The sequence below is a fragment of the Triticum aestivum genome, chromosome 7D (assembly GCF_018294505.1).
Source record: "Triticum aestivum cultivar Chinese Spring chromosome 7D, IWGSC CS RefSeq v2.1, whole genome shotgun sequence".
Taxonomy (NCBI): Eukaryota; Viridiplantae; Streptophyta; class Magnoliopsida; order Poales; family Poaceae; genus Triticum; species Triticum aestivum.
The window spans coordinates 262,714,683-262,731,959 of record NC_057814.1 but is presented as its reverse complement, the minus strand read 5'-3'; the positions used below and the strand labels follow the sequence as shown (position 1 = coordinate 262,731,959).

At 47.5% G+C, this 17,277-nt stretch overlaps 1 protein-coding gene across 2 annotated transcripts; it reads left to right on the top strand.

Moving 5' to 3' along the window:
- The first annotated feature begins 10,859 nt into the window (after nucleotides 1–10,859).
- On the top strand, nucleotides 10,860–13,641 carry LOC123168498 (probable carboxylesterase 8). 2 transcript variants are annotated; one of them, XM_044586383.1, is made up of 2 exons: nucleotides 10,860–12,870; nucleotides 13,344–13,641. In XM_044586383.1, the coding sequence occupies exon 1, from the start codon at nucleotides 10,904–10,906 to the stop codon at nucleotides 11,963–11,965; it is 1,062 nt and encodes a 353-aa protein (XP_044442318.1). In that variant the 5' UTR covers nucleotides 10,860–10,903; the 3' UTR covers nucleotides 11,966–12,870; nucleotides 13,344–13,641. The 2 variants fall into 2 exon arrangements, with proteins under 2 accessions (XP_044442318.1, XP_044442319.1); XM_044586384.1 differs by having other exon boundaries at nucleotides 13,321–13,641.
- Nucleotides 13,642–17,277: the final 3,636 nt, after the last annotated feature.

Below are 17,277 nucleotides of genomic sequence, written 5' to 3'. Positions count from 1 at the left end.
CCAGCCTACATCCTCGATGTAGAGCTTGCCGCGACGACTCTTGGTCATCCGTCCCACAGCGTATCCCTTGATCCCTTCGAAGCTACCCTTCAAGAACTCGAAACCACCGTGCGCTAGCCCCACGATGGGCGCCAACTGTCGTGGACATGACACGGCAGATGTCATAGCAGAAAGACTTAGTCGTGGAGCCATCGCAACTAGGCTAGCTTAAAGGGGTTAATCGGGACAAAGGACACAGAGAGTTTATACTAGTTCGGCCCCTTGCGGTGAAGGTAAAGGCCTACTCCAGTTTGGGATTGTATTGCTTGGGTTTCGATTACCAGGGAGCGAATACGCTTGATCTAGTTCTCGGTCTATTGTTTCTTGCCCTAAACCGCCGTCGGGTCGCCCCTTTATATACACAGGAAGACGCCCGGCGGCTCACGGAGTACCGGCCAGCTCATACACAAAGTGTCCGGCTCGGTGACTAACTACGCTTGCCTTACAAAACAAGTCATACACATATGGCGGTTCATCCTCTTGGGCCTCAAGTCACCTCTGGGTCTTGGGACGTCAATGGGCTTGTATGAGTCGCCATCTTCATTGATAAGTCGCCATTGGTATGACATGGCCCCTCCTGGGCGGTTCATACCCAGTAGTTATATCCCCAACAAGATGCATGATGGATAGCGGTCGATGTGTGGAGTAACAGTAGTAGATGCAGGCAGGAGTTGGTCTACTAATCTTTGACGTGATGCCTATGTAATGATCATTGCCTGGATATCCTCATGATTATTTGAAGTTCTATCAATTGCCCAACATTAATTTCTTCACCCACCGTTTGCTATTTTTCTCGAGAGAAGCCACTAGTGAAACCTACGGGCCCCGGGTCTCTTTCTCATATTATTTGCCTTTGCAATCTATTTTCCTTTGCTTTTATTTTCAGATCTATTAAACCAAAAATACAAAAATATCTTGCTGCAGTTTATTATTATTTATTTTATTTGGCGTTCGATCTATCAATCTACTACAATTTATCTCACGTCCGTTTGTCTATCTTGAGGCGTCGTACCCGGAAGGGATTGACAACCCCTTTAACATGTTGGGTTGCGAGGATTTGTTATCTGTGTGCAGGGGATGTTTACGTTGTGTTGCTTGGTTCTCCTACTGGTTTGATAACCTTGGTTTCACATCTGAGGGAAATACCTACCGCTGTTGTGCTGCATCATCCCTTCCTCTTTGGGGAAATACCGACGTAGCTTCAAGACGCATCACGGTGCTTCCTGGGCGTGCCTGGGAAGCGCTTGTCAGGGCCGGGTGCGCCGCGAAGCACCTAGCGAGGAGACCTTGTGGTCTCCATTTCTTAAATGACGAGTTGCCAAACCCAATATGTGTTGTGTTGTGCGGCGTATCTTGCCGGACGTCATCGTCAAGGCCTAGGCCTGCCAGTCCAGGGTACCCTAGTTCCCATTGGACCGACACATATAACCTATATTTTGGCAACCAAATGATTAAACTTTAGCATAAAATACAAAGGAACTAAGGGCCAGTTTGGATTGATTCTCCAACCTGCCCAGCCAATTATTTTTGCGTTGAGTGAGTTCATGGGAAAGCATTTGGTTGGTACCAAAATTTGTGGCGAGCCCAGCCTATCCCATCCTTCCCAGTTCACATTCAGGCCAACGGACGGCGAGATGGGAAGAAGGGGGGGGTGGTCGGATACAAAACTTTTCCCCTAACGCAAGCTAGGGTTTCACCTCCTTACGGCGACTCCCCGCCGTAAGTCCACCATAGTCAGCGTCCTCGCTGATCTACCGTGCGATCGCCACCGTATACCTAGGTTGGGTTCCTTACCCCGCCTCCCCCACCCCTCCCCGTTCCGTTTTGTTCCCTTGGTACGCAGGAGGAAACCTCGGAGTCGCTAGCCATGGCGGCGGCGTCAGATGCGTCTTCTTCGACGAACTGCGGCTCCAAAGGAAGAGATGATGACCTTGGGGATTTCTTCGACAAGCTTGACCTCCATGAGGAGGAGTTTGATGATGTTGTGGTTGGGGAGGAAGCCCCGGAGCTGCTAGGGAGATTCGTTGGGTTGCCCTAGCTAGGGTTCAGACCACGAAAAACTTTAGCCAATCGACCTTCTAGAAGGACATGCGGGCGGCTTGGAATTGCTCCCGGGTAGTTCGTCTCCGGCCAATTGGCCCTAATCTGTTTGTTGTGCAAGTTTACTGTCTTGGTGATTGGGATCGCATTATGGAACAAGGACCATGGCTTTTCCGCAACATGGCGGTCTTGCTAGTGCCATATGATGGTTTCACAAACGTTGAAGAGGTGCTAATACTGTATATGCCTATCTGGATCCAGATCCACAAGTTGCCGGATGGGTATTGCAAGCATGATCTTATTGTTAAGTTGCTCCGGTCCGTGGGAGAGGTCCTTGAATCCAGACTTAAGGGTAATTCCAGAGGAGACTATGTCCGTGTTAGAGTAAAACATGATATCAGGAAGCCTCTAACCAAGTTTGTGAGTATTGTCAAGGGGGAAAGTCGCAATGTTTATGCAGTAAGATATGAGAAATTTGCAAGATTTTGTAGTAATTGCGGTATTGTTGGGCATGGGCACAAGGAGTGTGGTAATGGCGTGTTTGCTAAGAAAGATCTCAATTTCGGTGACTACTTATACGCAGACCCTCCGGCACATGTCCGAGTGGACTGGGAAGCAAAGCGGGGAGAGAAGAACACCAACGTCGAATCATCAATGCCCAAGTCGGCTACTGGCAAAGGAGCAGTAAGGCCAGAGGGGGAACTAAGGGACATGGCAACTAGCCCACTTAAACCCTCCCGGCCTCTCGAGATGGACTTGGATAAATCTTCTCGTAAACATCTTATTATGGATAGTGGCATCACAACACCACTGGCTGATGGATCATCTAACCCAATTGGGGAAGTGATGCTGATAACAGATGATAAGGGAGATGGTGTACATGTATCTCCTAGCAATAGCACGGGCATTAAACGTGCTAAGCTCGATAGTGAAACATCAAACTCAGAGCAAATTTCGGCGGGCTCCCAGGAGGAGCGTCGCCAGTCCCAATGAGTCACCTGTTTTGGAACTGCCGGGGGGCGTGGAACCGCCGGACAGTTCATGAAGTTGGGGCTCTTGTAAAAGCCCATTCCCCAAGCTTGGCCTTTCTTGCTGAAACGAGACAGCCAAGTGCAAAAGTTGAAAGAATGAAGTGGAAACTAGGTCTGAAAGGATTCTATGGTGTGGATTCTGAGGGTCGTGGGGGAGGATTAGCATTATTTTGGGATGAATCCCTCTATGTGACAGTTCTTGATTCTTGTAAGAGATACATTGATGTAACTGTTGTTGATCAGGGATCCGGGAAAACATGGAGGTCTACCTTTGTCTATGGGGAACCATGTGTGGAACATCGGCAACGCATGTGGGATCATCTGGTCAGATTAAAGGGGATCTCGGACCTACCCTGGGTTGTTTGCGGAGATCTCAATGAAGCTCTTTGGCAACATGAGCACTTCTCGAGAACTAGCAGAGGAGAGAGCCAGATGGAGGCGTTTAAAGATACTGTCTTCATGTGTGAACTGGTGGACTTGGGGTTCTCAGGAATGCCTTACACATATGATAATGGCCAGATTAGACAAGGTAATGTTCATGTTTGCTTGGACCGGGCATGTGCAAGTGATGAGTGGAGGGAGTTGTTTCCGTATGTGAGGGTGCAGCACCTCGTCTCCCCTCGCTTGGACCATTGCCCCATCTTACTCTTCCTGGATAAAACCGAAGATCGCTGTCGTAAGGGGTCACCTAAATATGAGATAATGGGGGAATGTGACATAAAATTACCGAAGATAATTTCAAAGGCATGGGCACAGTCTCGGCCTGTGAGTGACTTGGGCAATGTCGCGGCCTCTCTGAAATCAGTCATGGCTGACCTTCGGAAGTGGAGCAAAGAAAACTTTGGGCACGTTGAGAAACAAATTGAGGTTCTTCGGAAGGAATTAGAAAACTTACAGCTTAACAGTTCGGACCGTCTTGTGATTCGGCAGAAGATGGAAAAGCTGGATGAGCTCCTCTACCGCGAAGAGATGAGGTGGTTGCAAAGGAGCCGCATCGTATGGTTGAAGGAGGGTGACCGTAACACAAATTTCTTTCACCGGCTAGCAGTCTAGCGTGCAAGGAGGAATAACATACGGAGACTACAGAAGCTTGATGGTTCATGGTGCAACTCTCCGACGGAGATGCAGCGTATGGCTGCTTCATACTTCAAGGAGGTATATAAAAAAGATCCCACCTTAAATCTGGTTGTCGTTCTTGATGCTATTGGGCCGAAGGTTTCGGCAAAGATGAATAATCGCTTGCTCGCGCCTTTTTCAGAGACTGAAATATATGATGCTTTGTTCCAATTGGACCGTTGAAGGCGCCTGGCCCGAATGGTTTTTCGTCTCGATTTTATCAAAGGAACTGGGGATGTCTGAAGGAGGAAATTATAGCGGATGTTCGTCAGTTTTTTGTCATCGGTCACATGACAGAGGGGGTTAACAATACATGTATTGTGTTGATCCCCAAAGTCCAACATCTGGCAGTGCTAAAGGATTTTCGTCCAATTTCTCTGTGCAATGTGACTTACAAGATAGTATCTAAGTGCATGGTTAATAGGCTCAGACCGTGTCTCACGGATCTTATCTCTGAAAATCAAAGCGCGATCATTCCAGGACGCTTAATCTCGAATAATTCTATAATTGCTTTTGAGTGTATCCACCACATCCAAACCTCTTCCGGGAGTAATGATTTTTGTGCTTATAAGCTGGATCTCTCAAAGGCATATGACCGTGTTGATTGGGACTTTTTGGAGCATGCACTTTTGAAGTGGGGTTTTGACCCACGGTGGGTTCCTCTGGTCATGGAATGTGTGTGATCGGTTAAATATTCAGTGAAATTTAATGGCTGTCTTTTGGAGCAATTCTCACCTTCCTGTGATTTTCGGCAAGGTGATCCTTTATCACCCTTTTTATATCTCTTTGTGGCTGATTCCTTGTCATCTCTCTTACATGAGGAAGTCCAACAAAGAGGGCTTGAGGCTATTAGAATTTGCAGAAGAGCTCCTGCTATATCACACTTGTTATTTGCATATGATTCTTTGCTTTTCTTCCGCGCAATTACTGATTCGGTGATGATTGTCAAGGATGTGTTGAGAACTTATGCTTCAGCTACGGGTCAACTTATTAACCCATCCAAGTGTTCCATCCTGTTTGCTGACAGTTGTCCAAGTCAAGTTGCAGAGGAGGTAAAACAAATTCTGGAAGTAACACAACAAGGGTTTGAGCCAAAAATATTTGGACCTCCCGGTTCCTGAGGGGCGCATGCATAAGGGGCGTTTCGAGTCCTTGAAATCCAGGTTGAGTAAGTGTTTGATGGACTGGAGTGAACGGTACTCATCTTTTGCAAGCAAGGAGGTGCTTATAAAGGTTGTTGCTCAAGCCATCCCGGTTTATGTTATGAGTATATTCAAGCTCCCCCTATCTGTGTGTGATGACTTGACAAAAATGATGAGACAATACTGGTGGGGGTGGAGAATGGGAAGAAAAAGATGGCATGGGTTGCTTGGGAACGAATGTCGCTTCCTAAATCTCAAGGCGGTATTGGTTTCCGTGATATGCGAGCCTACAATCAGGCATTGTTAGCCAAACAAGCCTGGAGGCTCCTCACTTCTCTGGACTCGTTATGTGCTAGACTTGTTCGTGCCAAGTACTTTCCTAACGGGAACCTGGTGGATACAGTTTTCCCGGCAAACAGTTCTGTGGTGTGGAAGGGCATCGAGCATGGTTTGGACCTAGTGAAAAGAGGTATGCTCTGGCGGGTCGGCAACGGAGCAAGCATAAGAGCTTGGAGGGAACCGTGGATTCCTAGGGGTCCTCCATTTACCCCTATCTTGCCAAAGCGCAATTGCCGCCTCAATAGAGTACAGGACTTTCTTGACGACCGTGGTAACTAGAAGCTTAATTTGCTACAACAGTTCTTCTGACAGGCTGATGTAGAGGCGATACAGATGATCCAGACTTCTCCGCGCCAACTGGATGATTTTGTGTCTTGGCCATGGGACAGATCGGGTATGCTGTCGGTCAAGAGTGCCTATCATTTTGCAATGTCGTCTCTGAGGGATCATGTCAATCCGGGTGCGTCGAGCTCCGCCCCGACGTGTGACCGGACGATGTGGAAGCTTGTCTGGAATGCGGCTACTCCTCTCAAGATGCGGCACTTTGCCTGGCAGGTCATCTCGGGATCGCTTCCTACAAATGCTGAGAAGTATCGAAGACATATAGGAACATCCGCATACTGCAGTCTATGTGATTGGGGTGTGGAGATGTCATTTCATGCGTTGCTCGTATGCCCTAATGTTGCTCTTCTCTGGGATACAATGCGGGCAATCTGGCCACTGCCTAATAGGTCTGACATCATATGCGCAGACTCGGAATGGCTGCTTCATCTTCTAGCTGAATCCAAGGAGCAGATTAGGAGCAAGATCATCATGGTTCTATGGCGGACCTGGCACTTGCGGAACAAAATCACACATGGTAAATCCATTCCCTCTTCGGAAGTGTCTCGTTCGTTTCTATCGAGCTACTATAATACCTTCCAACAAATTTTGCGGAATGTAGAGGAGATTCTGAAAGGGAAAGCCCCGATTATAGCAGATGCACTCATACAAGTGCCCCCATCTGTGATAGGTACACCACACAAACCATGGCCTGCCCAGGGGCGCATGAGGTGGCACTATCAGTTGATGGATCGTTCGACCCTGTGGACGGGTCAGGGGGTTCTGGTATGATTCCTAGAGACAATACTAGGGCTGTTATTTTTGCATCCTACTGCAAACTGTTCCACTTTAATGAGGCTCTCGAGTCAGAACTACAAGCCGTGATGGAAGGGCTAAAGCTGGCGGTAGAGCATTCTCTGGCCACTATCCTACTTCAGTCGGATTGTGTTGTGGCTCTCAAGATGCTCGTGGATGACTCCTTTAATAGATCGGTGTACGGTCATCTGGTGTCGGAGATCAAGAGGTACCTGAGTGATAGGGTTATTATTCCTGTTAAAATTCTTCGGGAACAAAATAGGGTTGCACATTGTTTAGCGAACTTTGGTAGATGTGGTAATAGCACAGCGTGTTGGTTGGGCTATCCACCCCCATGCATTAGCAAGTTAGTTGCTGAAGATTGTAACTCTATCATTTTGGAATAAAAATCCTATGATTCTTCGCAAAACAAAAGAAGGGGGGAGGTCAAAGGCAAAACAACCACTAATAAACCCAGACGAAGGTACTGATTTTTTCTTTTTTTTTTCTAAAAAAACGATTAGCTGCTCAAACGAAAAAAAGCATCCGCGGAGCAAGTCAACTAGTGCGGGCGCACGTGAAAGCCAAACAACCTTTTTTTTAGGGTAAACCAAACAACCTCTAGTAAATCTGGACGAAGGTAGTAATTGTTTTTGCTAAAAAAATGATACGCCGCTCAAACAAAAGAAAAGGCCATCTGCAGAGCAAGTCAACTAGTGCAGCCTACGCACAGGACAAAAAAGCTAACAAAATCCAATTAAACATGTAATAATCAATCTTCTAATCTATTTAAAAATAAGGCATGATTGTCGGTGACACTCATGGGTTGAGATTGCTTCCGATATTGGCCCCTATGCTGATTGCATCTTTGTTAGCCTCTAATCTACTATACATAACATATTTGTTAGGCGGCTAGTGCGTGCACAGTACCGGGTCCTTGTCGCTCGTACAGTCTCAAGGCAATTAAATCGCGCCGGGCCTATCTGCTGGCGGCCAGCGGTGGATACATCGATACACTCGTTGCGTCAAGCGGAGAAAGCTGAGCAAGGAGATTGAAGCGGTGTGACGTTGATCTCGCACTGCGTTTCTCCCTGTCGAAAGCTTTGCCACCTTCGCGCGCTTTTTAGAAAGCATGGAGCAAAGGGCGAGTTTATTAGACCTGCAGAGCAATTAGTGCAGAAGCTTTGAGACTTTAAGCGCCTCCATGTACAACACACTAGCAACAGGAAAAGAATTAGAGAAAAACAAACTTGTTTGGATCGTTACGCGCACTCCATCAAACCGGGGTGGGGTATCGTACGTGTACTCGGGCTCGAATGCACACTAGCAGAATGCCTGTGCGTTGTTACGCGCTATCGGCAATATTATCTATAACACCCAAGTTTAACATAAAAAACCTCATTCAACGAAGCACACTTTCTTTTTCTGTCAGAACCTCCTATTCCCGATCGGTTTCCTGGCGTAGCGGGACATTTCTCGCTAGAGCCATCTCTTTTAGAATCAGATGACGTCCACCTCATCTTTGTCGTGCATTGCAATAAGGATGCAATTTTTTTCATGTTTACAACATAATAGAGTGGGTTAAACTAACAATATACTATTGACACAAAGCAACAAATAACTACAGGGATCATTCTCAAAGGTCCATTCAACTTTCCAAATGCACATTGACATTGGAGGAGAATGGCAACGTGAACGTATTCCTAGGCGCCAATAAGCTCCACCTCCATCCCACATATTCTAGAAGGGATAGTTGTCGTTCTTCTCTTCCTCGTCTTTGCCTACACCTTCTACTCCTCGCCTCTTCGCTAACCCATTTCATTGGCGCCAACCAGCACCACGTCAACGTTAGTGTATTCGTCATCTTCACCTCATCTTCTTCTTTTCTCATTCCTCGCCAGCTTTAGTTCTCGTTCCTACTTATTTTCTAGAATATTTTTTCTCTCTCTTATTATTTGGAACACTCTTTCTTTATCCAACACCATGGACCATTTGCTAGCTTCAGTTTTTTTTCCTTCTTGTTCTTGGAACACACTTTCTTTTTATTATAGCATGAACCACTTGGCCAGTGTTGTGTCGTGTTGCCTCACCCGTGAACATTTCGGCAACCGTCCTCGTTTGGACATCCCGTGGAGCATATTCTTCATCCATCTTGTTGAACGCTAGATCGCCCATGTCGCGTGCGCATGGTGGCTGTTGTCCATGTTGGTGCTGTCCATGTTGGCAAGCGGTGCTTGGTGATTGGCCATGTAGCTGAGAGCCCGTTGATCGTCCTTGCCTACGAGCACTTTCAAAATGATTCGCCGTGATTAACTGCTTGCTTAATTAATTAAGTACACAGATAATTAATGACCTACATAATTCTCCACGTACCTAATTAACCGCCAACCAAATCAATTAACTATCTGACTAATTGGAAAAAAATCCCTCTTCAAATTATCTGTAGGCATAAATAATTGTCCAACAAATTAATTAATTGCATTAATGACTGTATTTCTAAATTGATTCGGTGCAAAAAATCCTATTTAAATGGACCTAATTAATTGCATACATAATTAACTGTCTAGCTAATTAGTTGCATCAATGGTTTGATTTTCAAATTGATCCAGCGCTCGGTTTCTAAAATATTTTTGCATGAACGGCTGCTACAAACGACTATGACGACTACCGGGTAATGTAGGACACATTCTCTTAACGAATTTCTTGGCACTTAAATGGACACACCTGATTTGAGAATATAGCCTGTCTACCTCTCTGTTTGAGTGACAAGAAATATAATATGACCGCGTCCATGTGGCGGTTTGACGACCCGCCTCCCACCACGGTCGTCCTTGACATCTTTCATGGTGTCGTGCACGACATCCCTCGGTAGGGGCGCGTGGATGCGTACGCCCATAGGAAACTTGTGATTGTCAATTAATAGTAGAGATAATGCTAATAATAAATGACATAGCATGTGAGATTAGCGATTTGTTATGAAGAATATCTTATTTTATTATGGAAGGTTGTTGAGAAAAATCTTATGTCTGGCTTTTACGAAAGTGATCTCACATGGTGCAATTTCTAAATTCTTAATTACTTATTGTTTACGTGATTGAATTGAATCATCACCTACCAATGGAAGCACCAAACAAGATCCCCCTTATTTGGATTTGGTTTTTTAATGGGAGGGAGAAAAACCAGTGAGAGGGGGTGGCGGGACGAAGAAAAATCGGACGAAAATAACCCTTACGAGGCTACTAAGTGCATTAATGACTCGATGAAAAAAAACGTATTTAAATGGACTTAATTGATTGCATACGTATTTAACTATGTAGCTAATTAATTGCATCAATGGTTTGATTTTGAAATTGATTTAGTGCTCGATTTCTAAAATATTTTCACATGAATCTTGACATTTAAATGGACACGCTTGATTTGAGAATGTCGCCTGTCTGGCTCTACAAGAAATATAATATGACAGTGTGCACGTGGCGGTCTGACGACCCGTCTCCCACCACGGTCGTTCCCGACGCCGTGATCCATGCCCTGGCATTCTCAAGCATCGCTGCCAGCGTTAGGTCCGGCCACGACATCTTCCATGGTGTCGTGCACGACGTCCCTTCGTAGAGGCGCGCGGATGCGTGCGTCCATATGAAACTTGTGATTCTCAATTAATAGTAGAGATAATGATAATAATAAATGACATATAGATTTGTTATGAAAAAATATCTCATTTTATTATGGAAGGTTGTCGAGAAAAATCTTATGTCTTTCTTTTAGGAGGGTGATGTCATATATATGATGCTATTTCTGAATTCTTAATTATTTGTTGATTACGCGATTGAGTTGGATCAACACCTACCAAAGGAAGAACGAAACAAGATCCCCTAATGGATTTGGGAGAAAAACTAGTGAGAGAGGATGGTGAGAGATGGGACGAAGAAAAACCGGACAAAATAAATCATATCATGCTATCAACTCCTTCATAGGAGTAGAGATTAAAAGATCACTGATGCACTGATAGTTGCTCCGTGCACGGTTGCGCAGCGCGGAGCATAAAAACCGTGTGCGCCGCGCCTAGTACTCACTACCCGTCGCATGTCCACCATCCCAGTCGCCAAAGCTGTAGCCGCACCGAGTGTGCAAGAGATAAAGCAAAGCCGCGAGGAACCCATGGGCGATCTCATGGTCGCGGACGTTGATGCGGCTGCGCGGCCGCCGCCGTCCAAGTCGGACAACCTCTTCATGCAGATCGCCGTCCACCCGGACGGTGCCGTCACGCGGCCCGTCGTCCCCACCATCCCGGCTTCCGACGCCGGCAGCGGGGCGGCCGTCTTCAGCAGGGACGTGCCCCTCGACACCTCTCTTGGCACGTACATCCGGCTATACCTCCCCAACCCCGTCCCGTCGTCGACGAAGCTCCCCGTCATCCTCTACTTCCACGGCGGCGGCTTCGTTGTCTTCAACGCCGACACCGCCTTCTACCACGCCTCCTGCGAGGCCATGGCGGCGGCCGTACCGGCCATCGTCGCCTCCCTCGACTACCGCCTCGCACCCGAGCACCGCCTGCCCGCCGCCTATGACGACGCCGTCGCGGCCGTGATGTGGCTCCGTGACGTGGCGCCCCAGGACCCCTGGATCGCCGAGCACGGCGACCTCGCCTGGTGCTTCGTCATGGGCAGCAGCTCCGGCGGGAACATGGCGTTCAACGCCGGCGTCCGGACCAAGGGCATCGATCTGAGCCCCGTCGCGGTGCGCGGGCTCCTGCTGCACCAGCCGTACCTCGGCGGCGTCGAGCGGACGCCGTCCGAGGAGAGGTCGGAGGACGACTTCATGGTGCCGCTGGAGGCCAACGACAAGCTCTGGAGCCTCGCACTGCCGCTGGGCGCGGACCGCGACCACGAGTTCAGCAATCCGGAAAAGGCGGTGGCACAGGAAGCCGTGGTCGGCCTGCCGCGGTGCCTGGTGTCCGGGAGCGACGGCGACCCACTGATCGACAGGCAGAGAGGGTTCGCCACGTGGCTGCGGGACAGTGGCGTGGAGGTCGTCGCCAAGACGGACGGCTCCGGGTTCCACGCTGCGGAGCTCTTCGTGCCAGAGAAGGCCGAGGAGATGTTCGCGCTGGTTCGCGATTTCGTATCCGCTGGCAGCGATGCTTGATGCTTGACGCTGATCTGAGTGCGCCTCTGAGTGCGCCGTGTTGATGGGAGGCCATCAATTCGAGCATGTGACTGTGTGTTGTGATCAATAATTCGCCACTGTTCGCAACGTGGTGCGGTGCGTTGAAATTGTAAAAAATCTTCACTAGAAATTGATTGATGTTTATGGATCACACTTGGGCCTAGTTTGGCAGCGTCGATTTTTCAAAATCGTGGTACTCTAAAATCTCATGGAGTAACTTGAGGAGCCATCAGTTAACAAGCGCTTCTTCGAAAACGGGGCTTGCCTGCTACCATTCCCTGCTCCCATCCGTGCTCCCTTCGCTAATTGTTTATCGGACGGCTCGCGCTATTTCCTTTCCCGCGTGTCTTTTTTTGGCCAAAAAAACCCACGAAGCTCCCGTATTTCTCTTTGCCTCGATACGTATTCGCTCCTCTTTCGCCTTCCCTGCCGACAGTCGACCGTGAGAAGCGGAGGAATCGAGTGGATCGGCTGCAGCCCCGTCCCGTCATCGTGGCCTCCAACGGGAGGTCCGCCGGCGTGAAAGCAGGGGCGCGGCAAGCCCGAGTGGATCGGCTGCAGCCCCGTCCCGTCGCCGCAGCTATGGCGCCGCCGCCACGCCCGTCCCAGATTGCAGCCTCTCTCGCCGCAAGACCGTCTCCTCCTCTTGATTCGTCGTCGCACCAAAGTCCAGGTCTTGGAGATGCCTGCGAGGGGGGCAGCCATGGTGGAGCTCGGGTCTGGATAGTGGAGGTGGTGGTGGATGTTGTGCCGCCACTCAAGAGCACGGCGGCAGTGGCCGGGCGGAGGCCGCGGCGAGCGACGAGGGCGGCCGCCACACAGCGGGTCTTCGGGGCCCCGACACCATTCACGCGGCTGCCGACCTCGACTTGGCATGCACCATGGTCAGTACGGCAACTCACCCTCCTTCCCTTTCACCCTCCTCTCTACTGTTTTGTGCAGAATACAGATGTCTCCTCTGTTTCTTCGTCATTCAGTTCACATCTGAGCAGGTCAACAACTAGCTACTACCAATTGAGCACAAATGCACATGAGCACATGGGGGCCTTGCACATTAATTTGTTCCATACAGTGATTCGTTAAAAGCTCAAATTATGTTAGTGCAAAATTGTAGACCGAAATTAGTTTCTAAATGGCCTGGATACCTAACTAGCTGAGTTTTAGCTGATAATTCAATTCTGTCACTGTTTTCGGGGTACTGAAGGTGCTTAATTTGATATATTTTTAAAAGATGTTTAATTTTAGAGACAACAAAATACATGGGAATATCTTGCATTGCACAAAATGCTGATGATGTCGTGTACTGGTTGAATAGATTGAAATTTAATTAGCAGGTGGTGGTGATATTTGCATACAGGATGAGGCCAGAAGATGGTTCAACTGAGTGAACAAGCTACTCCTTCGATCGATGTTTGGAAAGTCGTATGGTTGGGCTGATCCTCATCCAGGTCACAGTGGCGCTCCATTACCGTACTGATGGACTATCTGTTTGTCAGGTTAGACAAACAAATCTATAATGTTGGTAATAGTATTGTTTGTATCTGATGCTGACCAAGCCTATTCAATACATGACATATAAGACTATTTTTATATTTATCACATTCACGAATTGCTTATTCAATAAATTGCTAAGTGATATAGATAATCTCCTTTAATCCTTGGTCGTACAGTCGTAGGTTCTAATAGAATTGCACACAATTATATGAAATAAAAATCTATAACATTGATTAAGCTGGCTTTTGTTGTTGGGAGAATGGTAGATTTTGTCCTGGCATCATCGCCGGGGTAGAGGTACCAATGGTAGAATTTTGTTGTTGCAAAAATGATAGATTCTGTCCGGGCATCATCATAGGGGTAGAAGTACCACTGGTAGGGATCTGCTGTTGAAAAAATGATAGATTTTGTCCTGGCACCATCGAAGGGCTAGAGGTACCTGTTGGAAATATGCCCTAGAGGCAATAATAAATGGTTATTATTATATTTCTTTGTTCATGATAATTGTCTATCGTTCATGCTATAATTGTGTTATCCGGAAATCGTAATACATGTGTGAATACATAGACCACAACGTGTCCCTGGTAAGCCTCTAGTTGACTAGCTCGTTGATCAACAGATAGTCATGGTTTCCTGACTATGGACATTGGATGTCGTTGATAACGGGATCACATCATTAGGAGAATGATGTGATGGACAAGACCCAATCCTAAGCATAGCATAAAAGATCGTGTAGTTTCGTTTGCTAGAGCTTTTCCAATGTCAAGTATTTTTTCCTTAGACCATGAGATCGTGCAACTCCCGGATACCATAGGAGTGCTTTGGGTGTGCCAAACGTCACAACGTAACTGGGTGACTATAAAGGTGCACTACGGGTATCTCCGAAAGTGTCTGTTGGGTTGGCACGGATCGAGACTGGGATTTGTCACTCCGTGTGACGGAGAGGTATCTCTGGGCCCACTCGGTAATGCATCATCATAATGAGCTCAATGTGACTAAGGCGTTAGTCACGGGATCATGCATTGCGGTACGAGTAAAGAGACTTGCCGGTAACGAGATTGAACAAGGTATTGGGATACCGACGATCGAATCTCGGGCAAGTAACATACCGATTGACAAAGGGAATTGTATACGGGATTGATTGAATCCTCGACATCGTGGTTCATCCGATGAGATCATCGTGGAACATGTGGGAGCCAACATGGGTATCCAGATCCCGCTGTTGGTTATTGATCGGAGAGGCGTCTCGGTCATGTCTGCATGTCTCCCGAACCCGTAGGGTCTACACACTTAAGGTTCGGTGACGCTAGGGTTGTAGAGATATGAGTATGCAGAAACCCAAAAGTTGTTCGGAGTCCCGGATGAGATCCCGGACGTCACGAGGAGTTCCGGAATGGTCCGGAGGTGAAGAATTATAATATAGGAAGTCAAGTTTCGGCCACCGGGAAAGTTTCGGGGGTTATTGGTATTGTACCGGGACCACCGGAAGGGTCCCGGGGGTCCACCGGGTGGGGCCACCTATCCCGGAGGGCCCCATGGGCTGAAGTGGGAAGGGAACCAGCCCCTAGTGGGCTGGGGCGCCCCCCATGGGCCTCCCCCCTGCGCCTAGGGTTGGAAACCCTAGGGTGGGGGGGGCGCCCCACTTGCCTTAGGGGGCAAGTCTCCCCCCTTGGCCGCCGCCCCCTCCCTTGATGGGATCTTGGCCGGCGCCCCCCCTTCCCAGGGGGCCTATATAAAGGGGGGAGGGAGGGCAGCACAACAACAGCCTTGGGCGCCTCCCTCCTCCCCTGCTACACCTCTCCCTCTCGCAAAAGCTCGGCGAAGCCCTGCCGAGACCCGCTACATCCATCACCACGCCGTCGTGCTGCTGGATCTCCATCAACCTCTCCTTCCCTTGCTGGATCAAGAAGGAGGAGACGTCGCTGCACCGTACGTGTGTTGAACGCGGAGGTGCCGTCCGTTCGGCACTCGGTCATCGGTGATTTGAATCACGGCGAGTACGACTCCGTCATCCACGTTCATTGGAACGCTTCCGCTCGCGATCTACAAGGGTATGTAGATGCACTCCTTTCCCCTCGTTGCTAGTATACTCCATAGATGGATCTTGGTGAGCGTAGGAAAATTTTAAAATTATGCTACGATTACCAACAGTACCAATGGTAGGATTCTGTTGCTGGAAGAATGGTAGATTCTGTCCTGCCATCATCATAGGGATAGAAGTACCACTGGTAGGATTCTGTTGTTGGAATAATAATATATTTTGTCCTGACATCATCGTAGGGGTTGACAGACCAATGAATTGTTGCACACCTGAGTTGTAATGTGCTAAATAGGGATACACATGATTTGGCGGAGCTCCCAGATGACCCTATGCAAATAAATAGGAAAGCTTAGGTCATAGATGATTGAAAATGAGAAATAGTTTTAAAATTACACTTGTTATACCATTTGGGTTGGGTTGTACTGTGGTAGATACCCAGGCATATTTGTTATAAAATGAGTAGGCCTCCTCTTCCGATAAAAATGTCATGTCAATCTTTGGTAACCTGTTGTCAGTATAATTTGTTGCAACATTTTCTTGCACATCCTGTATGAATTAGTATTCAATTTTGTTAATGCACATTTTCACATATGTTGTATTGTGCTTACCATGCTTAATTTGAATGGATTAAAAAAAAGATTACCCATGTAATAATAGTATTATCAAACAATGTAGACTAATATGCACGGGCTGCTTTTTATTAGAATATGTGACTGGAGTATTAACTGAGTATTAAGCATCTATTTTGACATGTGAAGTTTCTTCAACTACCAGGCATAAGGCTAGTATAATTGTAACCGATCCATAAGTTGTATCATCCTATACGAAGCAACACAGATGTTTTATGATCATGATCGACATTTTCAATTTTGTTTACATCAGGAAGAATTAACATTTGAAAGCACAAGTGCTCCCTGGGTGATTTTGGTAATTAATGTCAACATATTCCTTGTTGGACTAATGTTTTTACCTAGTATATTTCAGATAAGTTCAAGAATGGAGTGGCGTGGACAAGAAGATGTGGAACCCCTTCAAGATGATAAGGACAAAGGATTGGCTCAAGCTCAGAGCTCAAGACTCCGTATTTTCTATTTTAGTGATCCAAGATCACATTGAGTCCATAGGAAAGCCAATACTATTAAGAAGGGGTGAGGTGTTGCTTAATGGCTTGCTTTCTCAAATTGCTTAGTGATATGCTCCAAAAACCCTCAACTACTTTCTCACATCCAAATATGTCCCAAACCAAAAGTCAAACTCGGCCCCACTGATTTTATCTATCCGGTGCGACCGAGTTCTCTTGACATAGCCACTGCCAGAAACCCTAATCAATTCGGTCTCACCGATAGGGATTTCGGTATCACCGAGATGGGATTGCAAACTCTCTGTTGCCTATTGCAATAATCTCGGTCTCCCCGAGATATGCGATCGGTCCCACCGAGTCGCAATGCAAACTCTCTGTCTCCCTTTCGTAGGGTTTCGGTCCAACCGAGATGAGCGAATCGGTCCCACTGAGTTTGCATGACCAACTCTCTGGTTAGTCTATTACCAAAATCGGTCCAACCGAGTTCGTGTAATCGGTCTCACTGAGATTACGTTATGCCCTAACCCTAATGACATCGGTCCCACCGAGTTGACATGTCGGTCCCACCAAAAATCCTAACGTTCACATTTTGAACTAAATCGGTCTGACCGAGTTCTCTGAATCGGTCCCACCGAGTTTGGTAAATTGTGTGTAATGGTTAGATTTTGTGTGGAG

What these genes read in the sequence shown, in the direction of transcription:
- LOC123168498 (XM_044586383.1), top strand. Translation starts at nt 10,904, where the DNA reads ATGTCCACCATCCCAGTCGCCAAAGCTGTAGCCGCACCGAGTGTGCAA.